The 19,323-nt window shown below is 42.6% G+C and overlaps 1 protein-coding gene across 1 annotated transcript in view; it reads right to left on the bottom strand.

Annotated features, from left to right (window-relative positions):
• gsap (gamma-secretase activating protein) overlaps positions 1-18,993 on the bottom strand; it is a 39,457-nt gene extending 20,464 nt beyond the window's left edge. Inside the window, exons 1-23 of the mRNA XM_069670741.1 lie at positions 18,761-18,993; positions 17,205-17,275; positions 16,482-16,538; positions 16,324-16,393; positions 16,025-16,072; positions 15,854-15,942; positions 14,629-14,698; positions 14,494-14,543; positions 14,045-14,155; positions 13,878-13,934; positions 13,733-13,779; positions 13,516-13,601; positions 12,274-12,351; positions 12,090-12,176; positions 11,772-11,864; positions 11,437-11,605; positions 10,965-11,055; positions 8,354-8,423; positions 4,432-4,511; positions 4,212-4,292; positions 3,726-3,848; positions 3,493-3,548; positions 1,397-1,428 (exon numbers count right to left, since the gene is read on the bottom strand). Of these exons, the coding sequence (XP_069526842.1) occupies positions 1,397-1,428; positions 3,493-3,548; positions 3,726-3,848; positions 4,212-4,292; positions 4,432-4,511; positions 8,354-8,423; positions 10,965-11,055; positions 11,437-11,605; positions 11,772-11,864; positions 12,090-12,176; positions 12,274-12,351; positions 13,516-13,601; positions 13,733-13,779; positions 13,878-13,934; positions 14,045-14,155; positions 14,494-14,543; positions 14,629-14,698; positions 15,854-15,942; positions 16,025-16,072; positions 16,324-16,393; positions 16,482-16,538; positions 17,205-17,275; positions 18,761-18,848 (1,804 nt within the window). The 5' untranslated portion in view covers positions 18,849-18,993. The remainder of the gene's footprint in view (positions 1-1,396; positions 1,429-3,492; positions 3,549-3,725; positions 3,849-4,211; positions 4,293-4,431; positions 4,512-8,353; positions 8,424-10,964; positions 11,056-11,436; positions 11,606-11,771; positions 11,865-12,089; positions 12,177-12,273; positions 12,352-13,515; positions 13,602-13,732; positions 13,780-13,877; positions 13,935-14,044; positions 14,156-14,493; positions 14,544-14,628; positions 14,699-15,853; positions 15,943-16,024; positions 16,073-16,323; positions 16,394-16,481; positions 16,539-17,204; positions 17,276-18,760) is intronic.
• Between the last annotated feature and the right edge of the window lie 330 nt (positions 18,994-19,323).

The following is a 19,323-nucleotide window of genomic DNA, read 5'->3' on the forward strand; positions in this document are numbered from 1 at the left end:
CATTTAGCCGCAGAGCGCCAAGAATGACGTGACACGCCCACTTCTCAACGATCAAATCAAATCCCTCTAATGATATGTCCCGCCTGCACATCCTGTTTCACTCGGAAATACGTCACAATACGGACGCTAGATACTCTCGAAATGCCGTTTCATCTGGACTTTAAGTGCTAATTACAATAAATGTTAGCATGCTAACATGGTTTTCTATGAGCATTAAATGTGCTACATTTTACAGATGACTAAATGATGATAAATTAAAACTTCATCATAATGGATCTAAAAGTTTGTTGTAACCAAATGATTTTAGTGCTAAAAGCAAAATCACTCACATCGTGTGACCTAACTCTATTTCTGATGTGTCAAATAAAATATTTTCACCTGATAAAAATCTGAGAACAAAACGTAAGCCTGTGACAGAAATGGGTGCCTCAGATTTTCTCCCTGTTTGTCATCTAGAGTCCTACTCCCCAAGGTCGCCTGCCATATTCCACTTGTCCACCAGATGTCCTTCGACTGTCCCTCCATTTTCCATCTACACACCTGAACCCTGTTGCAATCAGCCCGTCAGTATTCAGCCCCGCCCCCCGGCTCACCTGTTTCCACTTCACTAATCAGTCTCACTCCATGTTTATCAGACTCAAATCCTGGGCTTGCCAACCAATCTGCCTGTTTCTTGTGGCCGTTTTGCCTGCCTGCCTATCTTCCAATCCCTGTCTGTAAGTCATCTGAACACAATGTAGTGCTCAAGCCTGCCTGCAACCACCTGCGCGTGGGTCCTACCTTCCTGTCTGACCTACACGTTGTGACGGGTCCTAAAACTCTATGCTATTAGAAAATCACTAAGATCAAAAAGTCTCAGCATGGATTGGAAACAGTAGAGTTAGCTTGTATTTGGAATCTTGAAAACAAACGTGTGTGTGACTGTGTGTTTCACAAGTGATTCAGAGGGGGGCTATCGATGTATGAGATCATCCATGTGGTTAACTGAGGTAAGGGAAGGTCCCGAGTTGTGGTTGACTCGTAACAGCTGCTCTGGAGACATGAGAGAGAAATCGGAGAAAACAGGGGATGGAAGTACCTAACCTCCCACTGTTATATAATGGTCGAGTTCTCCAACCCTCCTCTTTTTATTTTCACTATTTTGCCCGCTCCCTTTCTTCTCCCCTCTCCTCTCTCTCTCTCTCTCTCTCCAAGATAAATTAGCATGGTGTTTCTGTTTAGCTGAATTCTCCAGTGGGCATGAAGTATGCGACCTCAGTAGAACACACAAACACTCTTGCGCCCACTTTTTAGCGCCATCATTGTGCTATTTATGACATTCACACTCTTTGTTGTGTGTACATGTGTGTCACATCCATGTATATATGTATGAGTGTATGTGCTCGTGACGTCTTACCGAGACACCAGGTGTCCACCATTGATAGAACTCTACAAAGAAAAGAAGAAAAGCTTTACGTGTAAGAAACAATCCCTCCGGCCAGCATTATAATAAGAGTCTTACTTTTCCTGCTGTAAGCAGAGGCAGTATAAAGCTACATTGCTGCAGTGGGCAGCAAAAATATATCTCAGCTATGAATGCAAGAAAAGTTTTTTAGCAGGTGCTGGCCTGGAGGAATCTAATTATAAACCAAAAAGCTGCTGGTTTGATCAAAAGCACAAACAGGAAGGACGTATATGTAATTCAGAGCAGGTTTGTGGTGCGTTCAGGTACATGCAACTTGATCAGAAGCTATTGAGGGGCTTTGTAATCTCTTTTCCCAAGTCCACAATCCTCGTTTACATTAATATTCATAACACCTCGTCTGCAAAAAGTCTGCAGAGGCTTATTTATCAAGGCTCCCAACAGGTCATGAAAATTAAGGAATGAGTTCAATTAAGGTTCCAGACAGGACGCATTAAATAATCTGATAACTCTCTTTTATGCAGTCTGGGAGAAACTTCATATTTTTGGACTGAAAAGTAAGGTCTTTATTATTTAATGTTTTATTCTTTCACTGATTATACTTTATAGCTTATCTCTTTTTTTCAGTACCAAAAAAACTAACTATAAAAACCAATAATGAGCCCCTTCCATCGAACAAGTATTGACTGTGCATCCAACCACACACATCCATGAGCCACTCATGCATTGGTTGAGATGTTGAAAACACTCTGATCAGCCATAACATTAGGACCACTGATGGATGAAGTGATAACATTGATTGTCTCTTTTACAATGGCCTCTGTCAGTGGGTAGGATATGTTAGGCAGCAAGTGAACATTCTGTCCTCCAAGTTGATGTGTTGGAAGCAGGAAAAATGGGCAAGCCGAAGGCTGTGAGCGTCTTTGACAAGGCGAAATCATGATGGCTAGACGACTGGGTCAGAGCATCTCCAAAACTGCAGCTCTTGTGGGGTGTTCTCGGTCTGCAGTGGTCAAAAAATACAGTGAATCGGTGACAGGGTCATGGGCAGCCAAGGCTCATTGTTCCCCAGTGTGGGGAGCGATGGCTGGCCCGCGTGGTCCATTCCAACAGAAGAGTTACTGTAGCTCAAATTGCTGAAAGAGTTAATGCTGGTTCTGATAGAAAGATGTCAGAACACACAGAGCATCGCAGTTTGCTGTGTATGGGGCTGCGTAGCCGCAAACCGGTCAGGATGCCCATGCTGACCCCTGTCCACTGCCGAAAGCGCCTACAACAGGCACGTCAGCATCACACTCATCATCTCACAGGACAACGTGTTAAAAGTGTTGACTTGGCCTCCAAATTCTTCAGATCTCAATCCAATCAAGCATCTGTGGGATGTGCTGGACCAACAAGTCATACAGGATTTAAAGGACCTACTGCTAACGTCTTGGTGGCAGATACCTCAGCACACCTTTAGAGGTCTGGTGGAGTCCATGCCTCGACGGGTCAGGGCTTTTTGGCAGCAGAAGGGGGTCCTACACAATATCAGGCAGGTGGTCATAATGTTATGGCTGATTGGTGTATATTCTAAGTCAATGCCACATACGATCCTGCAGCTGGAAATAATCACTCGTGCACCCAAATCTGTATTAATCCACAGCGAAAAAATAGGCCCCAACACTAGATTTGTTTTTCCTGTATTGATAGGGTTTGATAAAACTACATTAACCAGCTGTTTTGGGAAATAAAACTACATTACTTTCCAGAAATATGAAACTCATTCTTAAATATTTTAATCATTATTAAGAACCAGTGCCACTGAGGCTTTTGTTACACTACCTCTGCTGGGAAATCAATGCAAATTGCAATGATGGCTGAGCTTACGTAGCAGTTTTGTAGCTATTGTTAATTGAAAGTGTACAAATTGATAGTTTTTCCAAGCCCAATCATTTTTTTAAAGTAATTATAGTGTTTATAGTCACATTGGAGCAAACATTGTAACTTTTTAAACCTTTAAAATGGTGTTCAGTCCAGTTATGGGGAGTGTGTGCGTGTGTGAAGTAATGTGCTTTTCTTAACAAAGCTCCAGAGGGAGGCAGACCTACTTCTTTGTGTTCTCCTCCATGTGATTCATGTGGCTGGTTGGTCTCCTCTCGGACCTCTGAAACGAGCAGCACGATCATGCAAGAGCTAAAAATATGCTTTTATTGTCTGAAAGAAAAACTATAAAAGGCGCACTTGTTCTCTCATCCTACAATAACTCGATCAATTTAACGTCCAGTGTGGATTTGTGTCGCATTAATAAACATGAGTCTTTTTCTGGAGCACGCACACTCACCAGTTTATCCCAGTCGGCCTGTATGTGTGAGGTTCTGTATCTGGGGTTGGGAACAGCGTCCAGATACTTTGTCCTCTCTGTGTTCCACTGCAGCTCCGACCAGAAACCCTGGAGACTTCTGGCCTGCAAACACACACACACACACGCACAATTACACCGCTATGACACAGCAAGGACATTGCTACAAAATAAAAAAGCACGATAATTGCATTTGAATTGAGCACAAGCACACACAGGACGTCTAAAATCCCTGTTTTACATATAAATAAATGCTTTTTTAACATCTGAATGAAGTCAGCTTGAGTTATTTCCTGACACTGTATCATAAAAATGCACCTACAGCATGTAAATTATGTTATGTAACAAACATTGTCTCCATTCAATGCCACCAAACTAAACTTAAATTACTTTTTCTTGAGCTAGAGCAGGAAACAGAATAATTTTAATGTGACAAAATGTGTTTAAATGTTGAAAACACACCGTTACCTTCCCTTTGAATACAGATTCAATATGTAATTCAGAGGTACACGACACTCCAGGGACCTCCAGCAGACACACAGGTATCTCCTAGAAGACAGAGGAGTGTGTGCAACAAGGAAGACATCGGGCTGCAAGTGTATCCTCTTTGCATTCATTGTGATATATGCTGCCTATATGCATGCAGATATATATGAATAAGTGCATGTGTGTGTGTGTGTTTTGGTACCTTCTTGTCAAAGACAGACGAGTAAGGCAGGACTTTATCCAGGCTGAGAGACTTCTCAAAGCTTATTCTGTACAAAGAGGCTGTTTGTGTGTGAGTGTGTGAGGGAGAGAGAGAAAGACAGTCAGGTTTTTAAACCATGTATCACAGAAAAACTCTACCGTACAAACAAAGCACTTACAAAAACGTCCCCTTCAAGGACGGATTTAGTTTGACATACAGGAGTGTGTTCAGAATCCTGGATATTTGAGGTGAATCTGCGTCCCGTTTTTGAAACGGAGCCAGCTGATTTTTATACAAAGGCTTAGCTGCTGAGAAATCCTCAAATCTGGTTCACAGACGAGTCAAGACAGAGAAGCTTTTATTTGCAAATCGTGTGTTTGTTTCATACTAGCAAACCTGAAAATGACTCTTGGAGACAAAGAAGGATCAACTTAAAAAAGTGGACATTAACTTGTGTGTAGTTTGTTGTTTTGGTGATGCATTAATTCAGTTTGTCGGGGTTAAATGAGGCATCTTTCAGAAACACAGTATCTCTGTGTGTGTGGATGAGTTTCTGACCCTAAAGGTGGCTGCACACTGACCAGACAAACGCCGACCAGCTCCAACCAACACCAGCTGTCGGGTCAGCATGCGCCGACAGTTTGTGTTTGTCGGATAGAGTTGTTCGAGTTTGACATGTCCAGTCGGGTTTGGTAGATTCGTGTAAGGTTGGATCAATGTGTGCCTTTTCCCAAAAAGCCGCAACATTCTGAGAGTGCGTTTCCTTGACAACTAGCCTATACTCGCGTGTGGAACATCATTACGCACGACTTTCTTTTTCTAACGTCGGTTAAAAGGTATAATAAGTAGGACTTTCCTAGAGAAATAAAATCCTCACTTATGGGCCTCTATACATGTGTGTGCAGACCCTTGTGAGACCCTTCCCTCTGCATCTATTCTGTTGTTTTGCTTTGCACGGGACATTTTTCAGGAGGGGCGCTGTTGTGGTTCCCTGAGCCAATCACAGCGTACAGGTGAGTGTGGGAGTGGTTCACATTAGCAACTGGGCCCCATTCAGACCGGCGAACATGACGACAGAGCGATGTAGAGTTGGCCTTCTTTCTGTCGGATAGGTAGGTGCCTCAAACCGGGTAGGACAAGCTAACGGGCGGTTAGCAAGCTAGCTTAAAAGTAACCGGCAGTTAGCATGCTAGCGCAACGGTAACCGTGATGCTGTCGGTGTTAGTTCGGCGGGGTGGGCGTGTTCTCGCACGAGAGAGTGAGCTTCAGGTGACGAAGAGCCCAGGAGGAGGGGCCCAGTTTGAATGTGTTGTTGACAAAAATCCGACTGATTATACATTTTACTATCTGTCCATTTTTTTAGGAAAATCCTACTTATTATACCTTTAAAGCACTCACTTTAGTTTAGGTTTTAGATTTCACTGTAAAATGGCTGGTTTCTGGACCCGGGAATGTGAACAACCTGGTTGAGCTGCGGGAAGAGAAACTGCAACTTTATAAAATAAGGACCCAGGCATTTTCCCAGCGCGATAGCGGGATAAACACAGTGAAATACATCATGGAGAAACTGGAGACCTCTGGTGAGTTACTTGCTGTAACACCCACTGTTTTGTGGCATTAATCAAGGTTTACTCCAGTCTCCTCCTGGCTCGTCTTGATTGCTGTCTTTCCTGTACACACCTCACAGCTTTAAAGACCTGGGAGACGATGACTATTTTAGCTATAGCTAAAAAGCCCTCCACTTCATCCATGTAAAATAAAGCAAACGCTTAAGAAGAAGTGGGCAACAAAAGTCTGTCCTGTCAGCTAATGTCTGGGCAGTGTGGAGCTGGTGGCAGTTGGTTTTCGGAACATTCTAAAGACTGCAAACTTTAGACTGTTGAGGTGTGATGGGCATTGTCTGGGCAGTGTGCAGTCACATTAACAGAGAGGGTGTAGTTTAGTATGCTGGATTTGTGGCCGCAAAACTGTTTAAGCAAAAGGAATAAGCCGGGAACACAGCCGACTTTATTAACACTGTTTTCAAGTTGTTCACAGTGAGGATGATCTTAGTCTTGTTTATTGATAATCCCAGATGCATAGCGTGCGCTCTCTTTTGTACTGAAGTGTTTACGTTGTTTCCACTTGGCAGAGTACTGCGTGGATCGTTCTTGCATGTCCTCTTGTTTCTCTTTGGTAAACTGCTACAAAGGGTAAAAAAAACACCAGCCTGGGAACAGCAGATTTTATGGGTGTATAAATAATCTGCCAACTTTTTTTTTTTTAGCTTTGGCTGCTGCAACAGGACCTGTGACTGTCAGACAAATCTGTTCTCTTGTCCAGAGTCTCTGGAGAGAAAGAGGGAAGTCTCTGGGGAGACTGCAGACTGAAAGTAACTGTCACGCAAGAATTTACTGATATATTATGAGAAAAAAATATATATAACTCTCTGATGAGAAGCTAAAAAAATGTGTTATTTAAGCAATATCTCATGAGAGGGATCGCCGCGACTACGACCAAATCACAGCCGTGCTGATATTCAGTATAACATCACGGCCTTGTGTGCAATATTGCTTTTATACAACAGTTACACAAGCAGCAATAGTAGTAAAAGTAAAAATCAACAACAGATTACTCTTTGCTCCACCAACTCAACTAACTCCACCACTTAACTGAAACTGGACTTTTGTTGCCAAGCAACCCAAACATTCTCCTGCGCTCTGTGTCTACAGGTTACCACAGAGCAGCTGATATTTATCACGTACATTCATCTGTGTTTTAATTTATCATTAACCAGTGAAATAAGAGTCTGCTGTGCGATTGGCACCAGCTCGATTGATTGGTCAGCTGTAATGTTAATTAACAGTATTCAGAAAACCTGGCTGAGGCGGAGTGATATAAAGAGTGAAAAGTCCCAGTGATATTGTTCTCTGTATCAGCACTCATGGAATGCCTCTTATCCAATCAGATTACTTGGTTGGAACTAACTGTTGTATGATACATGATATGATATGATAAAGCTATGCTTAGTATGTTGGGTGTGCCATGAGATACACATATAACAGAGCAAATGTACAGTTTTGATAATCAATATTTAGAATCATATAGTAGAATGTGTGTACTTCAGTGACCTAAAACAAGTTTAAAATAAGGTACTTGCTAAACTGTAACACATATAGTATGTTCTTAATCGTTTAAGAGATGTTATAAGAATATGATAGCAACATACAGTATAAGGCTAATGTGGTGAATTGTAAACATACTGAATAATGTCATCAGTAATGTTGTTTATAAAAGGAATATATAAATTAGAAGTAAGTGGGTAGGAAGACCAACAAACAAGGCTTTGCCCCATTTATGTCAGAAGGCCAGTCCTCCCCTTTCGCGCAGTAATAACTATGATACATTACTGAGGGCCGGTAACTCATGTTTTATTCACGAGGTCTGCATAATTGTCTTTATGTACTTTACAGTAAAACTTGTATCAATATGGACTCTTACAGCAGAACCAATGATATGCAAGTGTATGCTCCAAAGTGCTCCATCATTGTTGTTTTCTAGAAGATGATGTTTCTGAAAATATGAACTTAATATCATGTTCTGTTCATTAGTTATTGTAATTTCTCTCCCACAGATGTACAAATGTGTTGATGTGTGTCTTCTCTGGCTTGACTTGTTGTTTCAAACTGTTCCGTGCCGCCTCAAAATAACTAAATCCATCCTCTAATCTATCTCTCCAGGCCCGGCGCTCCACGCCTGGCATAAGTCAGCGAGAAGCAATTTGAAAGCCAAACAGACTTGATGAAAGAATTCAGTTTTGTGTAGACAAGATGTAAGCACTCACACAGAAGGGGACATAAAAAGGCGAGCAAGCAGCTCGACTCTAAAAAGGAAGAAGAAGAAGAAGAAGAAGTGATACTCAGAGACTTCAGCTGCGACTGACCCAGAATGAACTCCTGGATCTGATCAAAGGACTCGAAGGCGTTCACGTTGTCACACAGCCATTCGATAATCTAGAGGCGGGGCAGAAACACACAGGAGACAAGTGTCAAAGTGGTGCTAATGTAACACAGCAGCTGTGCAACATGTTTCTCTTTCAATTATCCTAATACTTCACACGATCCATACTGAAAATTACATAGGCTTTAGTTTATCTTCTTTCAGTCGGATAAAAAGATAACCTTCTCATGTATCTCAGCCAGCAGCCAGTTAGCTTAGCTTAGCATCAAGGCTGGAAGCAGGGGAAAAGAGTAAGACTGGCTTTGTAATCCCACTTCCCAGCATCTTCAACACATTTCCTACGAGGGAAAACAAAAGGTGTAGTTTTACAGAGGGATTATGTACTGATGTGCTCGGCCAAGTTACGGCCGCTGCCACACACCTCCCCGTGTGTGACTAACTATGTTGGAGAGTGTTTGAACGTGGCGTTTGTGTGTGGCTGGGAGAGCCGTGTGTTTCTCTAAGCTCAATATTTCATTCACCTGTGCTGCCGGGTGGAGAGGGCTGATTGGTCCGATAGGAGCACCAATCAGAGGAGAGCGCTGCCGTCTTCCCCTCTAAAGCTTAGCCTGACTGTCATTCGCAGCCTGAATGAGTTCAGCTCGCCTCTCGTTTGTGTAGTCTCATTATAATTAAGAATTTTGGACTGTTCTAAGCAGAACTAGCTGTGGTGCTTTGATGTTCTGAGGCATTTGCTTTTATACTTGGGCTGGTCCAGGGATTAATTTTAGCATCACACACACTCACGTTTAAGATTCCTTTGTTAGAGACACTAGGTGCAGGGGTGCTGGTTCACTTACTTAAATATTCCAGGAATAGTTGCATTTTCTACATAAGAATTTGACAGCACAAAGTTTTGTTGGGCGGCGAGAGCTAGCATGGAGGGGGGAGCTAACTGTTGAGCCTCCCCGAGCTCCGCCTCAACTTGACGAAACACCGATGAAGGGAGGTGCCCACTTGATAACCCTGTTGATGGGCCGCCTCTTGCTGCCCAGCTTACTACAAGTTTGAGTTGCTCTCTTTTCTCTCCTCTTTTCCCTAGTGAAAATGGGGCAGCAGGGGGAGGTGCAGCGTACAGCCTAGCGCCGGCGGGGATGAGCGCTAGCCCCGAACAGGGCACCTCAAACTGGCTCTTATTATCACCCACAGGGCCTTTCAGTTGTAATTTTGCCTCACTATTTGTTGTTGTGAAACAATCCACACTTCTTTTGTTAATAAATAACTTTGCTTTTTAGCCTGATAATTGGAGAGCTTGAGAGGTGCTAGTAGGTATGTTTGATTATGTTTGTTAAGAGTTAGGCTGCTTTGAGGCTTTCACGCTAAGCTAACTGTCTCCTAGCTTTAGCTTCATAATAAGCAGACAAACATGAGGATGGTCTCAATCTTTTCATCTAACTTTTGGCAAGAAATGTGTAACTGTTTAAGTTTTAATTTGTATTCCAAGTATGAGGAAATATGCCTTTGAGAAACCAAATTTGTTTGGCAGAGACGTCGTCTTTTAGCCATGCCAAGGAAACTGGCAAGACATCTGGAACCATGCCTTTTGATATTGATTTAATTAGCACCACCAGCAGGTCAAGTTCATGCTCAAACACTCGACTTTTCTTCAAACATTGAATATCTTTGATCGCGAATCAGTTCTGGCTGCTGATAAGAACTTTTGGATAGATGTAGCTTCAATGGCTTCACTGATATTTACATAAAAGAAGCATAAAAAATGTACGATGTCCTCAAAGATAAGTCCATGTAAAACTCCCAGCCTTTCTCTCTTGACATTATCTCGACTGTTTGAAGAAATATCTCTTTGTCAATGTTAGTTTGAGTCCTCTGTTTAAACACTGTTTAACAATTGTGAGAGGAGGAAGAAAAGGGAGCAAGATTGGGAACAAAAGGACTCGATTTGCACAGTATTCTCTTTAAGATTCAAGCTGCTTGCGGTGAATGAAGCTAAAGATATTAACGAGCATTCACCTTTGATAAAGGCGCTGCTTTTTGTGTCGCCGGCCCTCATTAATAGAGGCGACAATGAACACAAACGTTCTGCGTGGTGTCCAATTTCCCAGCGCAAGCTGCACTAATGAAGCTAGTGACTCATTTAACCTCTAAAGAATTAATTTATTAGAATCTTTAAGAGCAGCTGGAACATCTTAATTTAGGTGTACTGCTAATAGAGTCTGAGTCATAGCGAGCGCCGTGCCCAAACAAAATATCTGTCCCTTTTCTTTTTGTCCCCTTCTCGTCTCTCTTCTTCTAAAGTGCAGCTTTCTGCCTTTTATGTCTTTCTCTGTCTTCTTCCCTCCGTCGGCTTACTTCCAACTCAAGGTTGACACCTACTGCATTGGCAAAGAAGCGCAGAAAAATCCCTTCATCAAGTAGATGTTATTGATCCTGTGACTTTGTTTAAACATTACAAATAGATATTGGCATTGCGTTGGACACAAACTCAATCATGTTATGTCTTGATTTGGGTGGAAAAAAAGGCTATCTGATGCTAATTTTAGCTTTAAATGTCAATATTTTTGTCCTCCCCTCTCCTTTCTAGCATCCATTTGTACCTTCAGCTCCAGCTTTGGGTCGTTTCCCATGTAAACCAGCAGGCAGTGGAGAGCGGCCAGGCGCTGAAGGTCTGTCTTGCTGCTGGGACACCTTGGATGGAGGTGACAGAGAGGTACAACAAATTTACTTTCATACCAAAATACAAACACAGAGATGCAGACGGACAACACTCGGACGCTGTGCTATGATGCATGCTCTCTTTTAAAAGTGGATGAATATATGAATGCATGAAGATGCATCTTCATTGAGCAGGATGGCTGAGTCCAAGATGTCTACTGGCCGGGATTCAAATTTAAGCTAATGTCTAGAGAGACTCTGCAGGTGTGCACACTAAAATAATATCCCTTTCTGCCTTTCCCATATTCTCCTTTGCCCACAAGGGCCTCCTCTATGCATATAAATACCTTCTAAATAATAACCCCAATATGCATAAATCCTTCATTTCAGCGTGCCGTTATGAATCATGCTCACCTAGAGGGAGTGTCTGACCGCAGTATCCGCAGCAGGTAGGCAGGGCTAAGCTCTGCAGTGTGGATTCTCCCTGTAGCCAGGTCCAACAGACTGCTACTAGACTCTTCCTCTGCATGCAGCACCGTTATGTTAGCTGACTGACACTGCAGGCCCAAGTCCACGTCATGACCTAGAGGTTATTGAGAAAGAAGCATTAAAATGTGCTTTATACGAGGGGCAAAGATCTGATTTTATGCAGGGAAAAGTTCTAAGCTAGCAAAGAAAAAGAGGTAAACAATCAACTCCACGGGCGTCGCTCAGCTAAAGCATAATTTGTGCAAAAAGCCTCATCTCACCTGAGAGAAAGAGGGAGTGACAGAGCAACTCCTGCTGCCTGGTGTTGATACAATGGAGGAAATAACCATGCAGGTACACCAGGATGTAGTAACCTACATACAGGAATAACACAGCCATCACTGTCAGCGTATGCATTAGTATTCAGTCTGCACGCCAGACACTTATTGAGCTGCATGAGGACGCACGCTCTTGTTTGTATTTGCGAGTCTGTTCTGAATGCAAAAGTAGGAAATGCATTTTGACAGTCAAACTCACACACTTGAATTTGAAAGATATCTAAAGTGTGTTGTGTCTGGCATCTCGGTGTGTGCAGTGACCTATAGGGATGAAGAGCGGGTGGAGCTGTGTGGCTTTCTGCGGCGACTGCTCGCTGTCCAGAGACACTCTGAAGGCTTTGCTGCAGTCTGCAAAGAAGTAAGAACATTTAAATGTGTAGATTAAAATAGATTGAGGAATAAATAAGGGATTCTTTCAATAGATAACAGCAGAAAGAATACTCACCTTTGTGAACTAACACCACAGTGTAAATCACTTCCTGTTTGTCTTTCACTGGTTGGCTGCAGCACACACACATGCTCCCTAAAAGCAGACCACAGGACAAAGCAGGTATAGATCACATTAAGCATCAATGCAAGATCACATATTCATGATGATCAATGAGGAATCAAATCAGGTGTGACATGTTTCCATGGAAACTCTATTCACATAATGATAACTAAGGTCTTAGAGGTGTATCAATCAGTAAGAGGGCTGATATAGGAATGATTGAGACGTTTAATGAGGTGGAAATCAAAGATTCAATCAACAATTCAGTGAATAAATTAAAAAGTAATTCTAATAAGAACTTCTGCTGTAATTTCATCATATTTAAGCAATAATTTGACCAATTCTCTTGTTTTTGTTCTGCAGAGAAAAATAAAAACTGATCATGATTTACACCGATCAGCCATAACATTATGACCGCCTGCCTCAAACCAGTGTGGCAGGGTGCATTATCCTGCTTAAGGGTTGAAATGGTCTGCATGATGTTTATGTAGGTGGTATAAAGTAACATCCACATGAATGACAGGACTCAAGACTTCCCAGCAGGACATTGCTCAAAGCATCACACTGCCTCCACCGGCTTGCCTTCCTCCCGTAGTGCATCCTGGTGCCATGTCTTCCCAAGGTAAGCGACGCACACGCACCCGCCATCCACATGATGTAGCCTGCCTTCCCTCCCCACGGGCATCAATTAACCTGTCGCTGGTTCACTGGTTTCCTTCCTTGCATCACTTTTGGTCTGTACTGACCACTGCCGACTGGGAACACCCCACAAGAGCTGCAGTTTTGGAGATGCTCTGACCCGGTTGTCTAGCCATCACAATTTGGCCCTTCTCAAAGTAGCTCACATCCTTACGCTTTCCCACTTTTCCTGCTTCCAACACATCAACTTTAAGGACAACATGCTCACCATCCCACCCACTAGATGCCATTATAATGAGATAATCAATGCTATTCACTTCAACTGTCAGTGGTCATAATGTTATGGCTGAATGGTCTCGATAACATTGTTCTGATCTGTGGTGCTCAAAAACACACTTCACTCATTATAACCATTATTCAGTTGTGACTTACTTTCTTGTTTTCACCAAAAAAAAACAACAACAACACACCAAACATTTAATTAGTCTTGTAACTGGAATGTCATGTTCCATTCATTCACATCTTTCAATGAAGGATTCATGTGTGGGAACGTCTTACCTATTCTGTCTGTTAACACCTCCATGCGAACGAGCTCCTGCTCTGGGCGCTCCACGTGATAATGATCAAACCCCAGGTTTACAAACCTGTTGGCGACACACATGCACGGTTATGAAGGAGCGCAGGAAGCGTACAGGAATTATATTTGTGTCTCTCGTTGCAGGTGAATGTCGGAAGGGAGAGTTTAGAAAGGTATAGAAAGTAGATTTTGCCTTACTTGACTGTGCGGAAAGGATTAGCAGGCAACTCTAATGGGAGTTCCAACTGTGGGGCAGCAATGTAAAGCAATTATTTTATTATTGCGTCACATTGTGATTAATTGTGGTTAATTTATTAAATTACCAGACATAGAGATGACTCACCACAGTTTCGCCGTAATGGTTGGGGTAAAACTGAACACACCGCATCAGGAACTTGACCTTGAGATATGATTCAGACGTTGTGTCACTCATAGCCGTCTTTTTTTTGAATAGATTAATGTAATTCGATGCACTGTCCTCACAAGTATAGTTGTGCTTGTGTGTCTTACATTATGCGTGAGATAGTAGAGCCTCTGTGTGTGTCCGTCCCACTGGACCCAGTTAAAGTCCTCCACTATCCTCTCTGCCGTTTTGGTCAAACGCTCGGGATTCGCCATCACCTCATTCACACAAACACATACATATTCAGCTTCACTGAATCCTTAATGCAAAGTTCCCCAGGAGGACAGCAGACGCTGTTTATTTTACAGGCTGAGAATGAGGTCAAAATAAAATATTGTAGCACTGGATCCCCTTACTCTACCTTTTTGCTTGTTAATAACAAAATGTGTGCACTCTTTGAGATATATTATACCTTTAGAAAATGCAGATACCAGCAGCAAAAAAAATCCTCCATGCAGTTTATACTTAATCTACTTAGCCGCTATCCACAGACTCTTCTTTCAAAAGAAGCAGAGCTGCAGAGTGGGGAATGAGGTGAGTGCACAGTTATACTCACCACTCTATAACCCTCCTGTTTTGCCAGCAGAACGTGGTAGAGATCCACATCTGTAACACACAGAAGGATGTGTATCTTTCACATTATCTAATGTTTCAACAGAAGACGAGCATTAGGGCACGCAGACGCACTCACATCCATCCTCTGTCAGCAGCAGCAGGTGGCTCTCCAGCAGTGATCGCCTGTCAGGTTCTGAATTGAGGAACTAGGGACAACCACAGTAAACATGAGTCAGCATGTGAATGAGAGGTTACACCATGAATCAGTTGTGTTATTTGCTGATTTTCAACTTTAAATGCAGGCGTCAAACATTCTTGGAACATTTAAATTCATAGTTTGGCAATGCGGCAAGAAACCAACAGGAAGCAGTACAAAGGTTAAAGCCCTTTTGGCTTAATGACATATATGTTAAAGGGGGGGTGTTATGCTAATTTCAGGCTTCATATTTCACTACCTGTGATACCTGTAGAGTAGCTTAGCATAATTTGCAGTTAAAAAAACTCATCATTTTTCTCACACTGGTGCTCTGCGCAGGCCCTCATGCAGCCTCTGCCTGAAACGACTCAGTCAGCTCTGTCTCTTTAAGAAACCCCGCCCCTACAAGCCCGCTTTCTTCTGATTGGCCAGCTCTCTGAAGCCTGCCGAGGGGCAGAACTTAGTGTTTGAGGCACGCCTCCTACCCAGTGGCTGTGTTTCAGAGTTGTCGGCAAAAAGTAAATGTCACTTTTTCGATTAGAAATGAATGTCTGGTGCTCTTGTCCTTTGGAAAAGTAAACACTGATGTCTTTCCTTCAAGGCCAAATAACCATTTTCTCTCAGCTATCTTAACCAACTTGACGAGCAGAGCCGTCGAGCAGAGCAGTGAAGTGAAAAGAATTTCCGAGGCAAGCTGAGCTGCTGGGTGGGCGTATCCTTGAACTGTGCCAGGGGCAGGAAGTTCTGCTGTGTGGGCAGGTGCCCAAATATGGAGTTCCTCCACTTTGTGACATCACAAAGTGAAGCGTCTGGAGAAGTCTGTTCACAGCAGCCTACAGAGTTTTTTGGCAGAGGATTACTCCAACGTAGTTTTACCTACAGATTTGTTGCACGTTTAGTCTGGACATCCAACATTGTATATACGTCTTAAAATGTGAAACAGCATAATACCCCCTCTTTAATAATATTCCTCTGTTGATAAAATGACATAACTGAGAAAGATAGACGTATAAAAAAAAATGCACTTTCAGCGGGCTTGTAAAATAAATAGTCCGTGGCACTTGTACACTGTAAGCTCCGATGATCCAGAACTGCAGCATCAGCTCGTGGCTGCAGTAAAACCTGCACGAAAGTGGCTGAGACAACACACAGTAGCTTTACAGACCTGCACTTTGACCCTGCAGTCTACAGCTTTGAGGACTTTAGTGTTGTTGATGGGATGGATCTCAATCAGGAGGGTCAGACACTTGGATACTAAACAGGAAACATAATGTGAAGAAGACGCAATATTTTGAGTATTTTAGGAAAATAAAAGAAAGTAGATGTGGGGTGTTACTCGGTTTGAGGCGCTCCTGTCCTCTGGTGTTTTGCTCCAAGCTGACAGCTGAGAATGGAAAAGCAAAGGGAAGATGTCATGTGACTTAATTTACATATATTACCCACAGACAAAACACTAAATCAGCATTTTCTTGAGCAATGATTGAGCCCAGCAACATTCAATAATCAAGCTGTTCTGTATCCTCATTCATGTTTGCCCCGCTGCTGCTACACAAACACTCCTTAACCTAGACCCTGAACTAGTTTCCTCAGACGACAACAATGCCTGCTGCTAATCTGTTCACTGCAGAGGCTCACCTAACAGCGTCTCCTCCTTGTTGAGGGAGCAGCTGCTGACACACACTTGCTTGTCAAATGTGTACAGGAGCTGTTGGAGAGAATACAGAGCCACATTGGAACAAGTGCGCACAAACAAGCGCCTAAAACAAAATCTGCAACACACACGCACACAATACCTTGTTCTGTTTAGTGCTGGAGTCGTACTTCCCAATCCTGGTGGTCCCTGTTGCCCCCTATCAGAACAGAATCCTCAGGTTAGGTCGTGTGTCTTTAAATCAATCTAAAAGATGACTTTCCCACAGGTGTCTCCATCCACGCTTATATGTGCGGAACGTCATGCTTGACCTCTTCTTACCTTACCCGACCCTGCTGATTATCCCAACTAGACCTGCTTCACTTCAAACCAGTGGTTCACAAGAAGATTTAAAATAAATGGAAATCTACCCTGAAACCACAGGCACAGCAAGGCGTGCACAAAACTGTGAACCTTGCACTAAAAAGAGATTATTTCCTCTTTGCTGGCTGCACGCTGTCTTTAACCTGCAGACTCTTTGGCGGGCCTATCATTAAAAATGGATGTTGTGCAGAGAAGCATCACACAGAACTTTATTTTACATCCTCGTAAGATCACACAGTTTCCCAAAATACCAAACATGTCAAGCAGAATTTTAGAGAAACCTGTGCAATAGATTATTTTTCCATTTGATGCTGAATGCTAGAGATTTAAAAAATGGTATCTGGGATTGATTGCCAACTTTTTATCTGCTCGTCCCAGTTCCAGTTCCCAGAAGTTCAAAGGATATTATAATGGTGATATAGTATACATGGTGATCATTGTATCTATTTGTACACTCAGTTTAAGAAACAATTCACATGCAGCGCCTTCACTATGGACTGACCTTCCAGGAGTAAAGGATGCCCCCATCTCTCTCAATGTTCAGGATACGAGTCTCCACCTCTCCGGAATATTCTGCAGACAAAGCAGAACAAAGTGAACAAATACATACTGACAAATATAAAAACAGTACGCCTTGACAAACAAGTTCTAAAAGTTATATTTCCTCAGGGGACCCCCTCTTTGAAACTTCTGAAGTTTGCAGACCAAACGAGGGTCATCGGCCTCATCCGGGACAGAGATGAGTCTCGAATCTCCCACAGAGAGTCAGGAAAAAGGCCAAGCAGAGGATGTATTTCCTGCGCCAGTTGAGGAAGTTCAATCTGCCTCAGGAGCTGCTGATCGTGTTTTACTCCGCCATCATCCAGTCTGTTCTGCGCACTTCCATCACTGTTTGGATCTGCCACCAAACAGGATAGAAACAGACTGCAAAGAACAATCAGGACTGCAGATCAAATCAGCGGGGCCGACCTGCCCTCCATCCAGGACCTGTACTGGTCCAGGGTCAGGAAGCGGGCAGGTAACATCACTGCAGACTCGTCACACCCCGGACACATACTGTCTATCTAACTCATGTTAATAATCTGTTACATAATAACTTTTTAAAAATATTATATTTCAGCATCGTTGCACTCCTCATAGTTGCACTATTTTCTTTCGTAGGCTTGTACATACTAGTTTAATATTCAATGTTTAAGTGTACATAGAGAGCAAAGTTAAACCGGAGTCAAATTCCTTGTATGTGTCCGTACCTGTCCAATAAAGCTGATTCTGATATTGAGTTTCTTATGAATAATAACGTGTTATTACATGTGTAAGAGACCAGACGTGTAGGTGTGTAGGCATAAATTCCATTGAGTCCCATTCACTTTAGTTATATTTTCCCAAACTAAATATGCAGATATTTAAGTGTATGCCTATTCATCTAGAAAATGTGTCAACCATTGGCTTTCTTCAAGCTATAGACACAGAAACAGCTTATTCTCAGTAGAGCTCAGTAGAGGGAGTTACAGGCTGGCTGAAGTCCAGGAACAAACTGGGTTTTTAGGAAACAGACTTCAAATTGACTGTTCTGGGACCTCTGAGACCTATGTGAACTTGCTGAAAAGCAGTATAATATGGGAGCTTTAAATTATAGTCTATTGTAAGGAGGTTTTATGATTTATAACGACATATTTACTTAGTAACATTATGTATGTGGTATTTAAAAAATGGAATATGAAAAGTAAAGAGCGCCATCTACTGGTCAATACGTAATAATCATTAACTACTCAGGGACTCTGATTTTTTTATATTTCTGAAGCTAACTATACTCCTTGCTTAGTTTTATCAATGAAGCTGAGTTTTAAAGTAATATGCAATCTTTGAGGAATGACACACATTTATAATACAGTGTACGTCACTGTGGTTTCTGTAATAACAGTTAGGTTGAACTTTATGCCTGACACTTCTAGTTAGCACTGTTAGCTCGCTACTGGTCAACGCTATTCGATAAGCCTTTGTACGTTACCAGTACATAGTTTGACAGTGTAAAAGGAACAGGGCACCTGAACGCCTCACCTTTCACCCTGCAGACGGACGCCTCCTTCCTGAGGATATCACACTCCACATCTTTGTGCAGGTCAAACATTGGCTTCAGCTTAAGCATGTTTGAAGTCTTCAGTTTCCTTTGCTTTCAGCTCAAAATCCCCTCCTTTTAAGCTTCCTTGAGAAGAAGCAGCACCTGGCAGCTGGTGACCGTTCAGGCTTGGCATCATGTGACCAAACGTCTACATGGCAATTTTGTGCACATGTAAATGTGAAAGCAAGTATAACACCTAACCACATGAACGGCAAATTTCTTCTTATTTTTATTGACATGCGGAAATTGTCACGTTGTCTTAAAGTTAGCTCCTCCCTCCACCGGGAGCAGAGGAGCGGGGTGATTCGCTGTCATAGGCCGAGGAAAGCGTCAGTCCATGGGGTTGGAATGTCACACCGCCCCGCTGTATGAGCGACATCCAGGCGCAACCAGGCAGTTGTACGCTGGTCTTATCTGTGACAGACAACCTTTCCTTGTATTGGTTCCCAATGCTTGGCACTATCCACACGTATTGAAAATGTGTGCAGTAAGTTTTATGGTT

Source organism: Semicossyphus pulcher, unplaced genomic scaffold (assembly GCF_022749685.1).
Source record: "Semicossyphus pulcher isolate SPU_LCO1_2020_fin unplaced genomic scaffold, fSemPul1.0.p SCAF_20, whole genome shotgun sequence".
Lineage (NCBI taxonomy): Eukaryota > Metazoa > Chordata > Actinopteri > Labriformes > Labridae > Semicossyphus > Semicossyphus pulcher.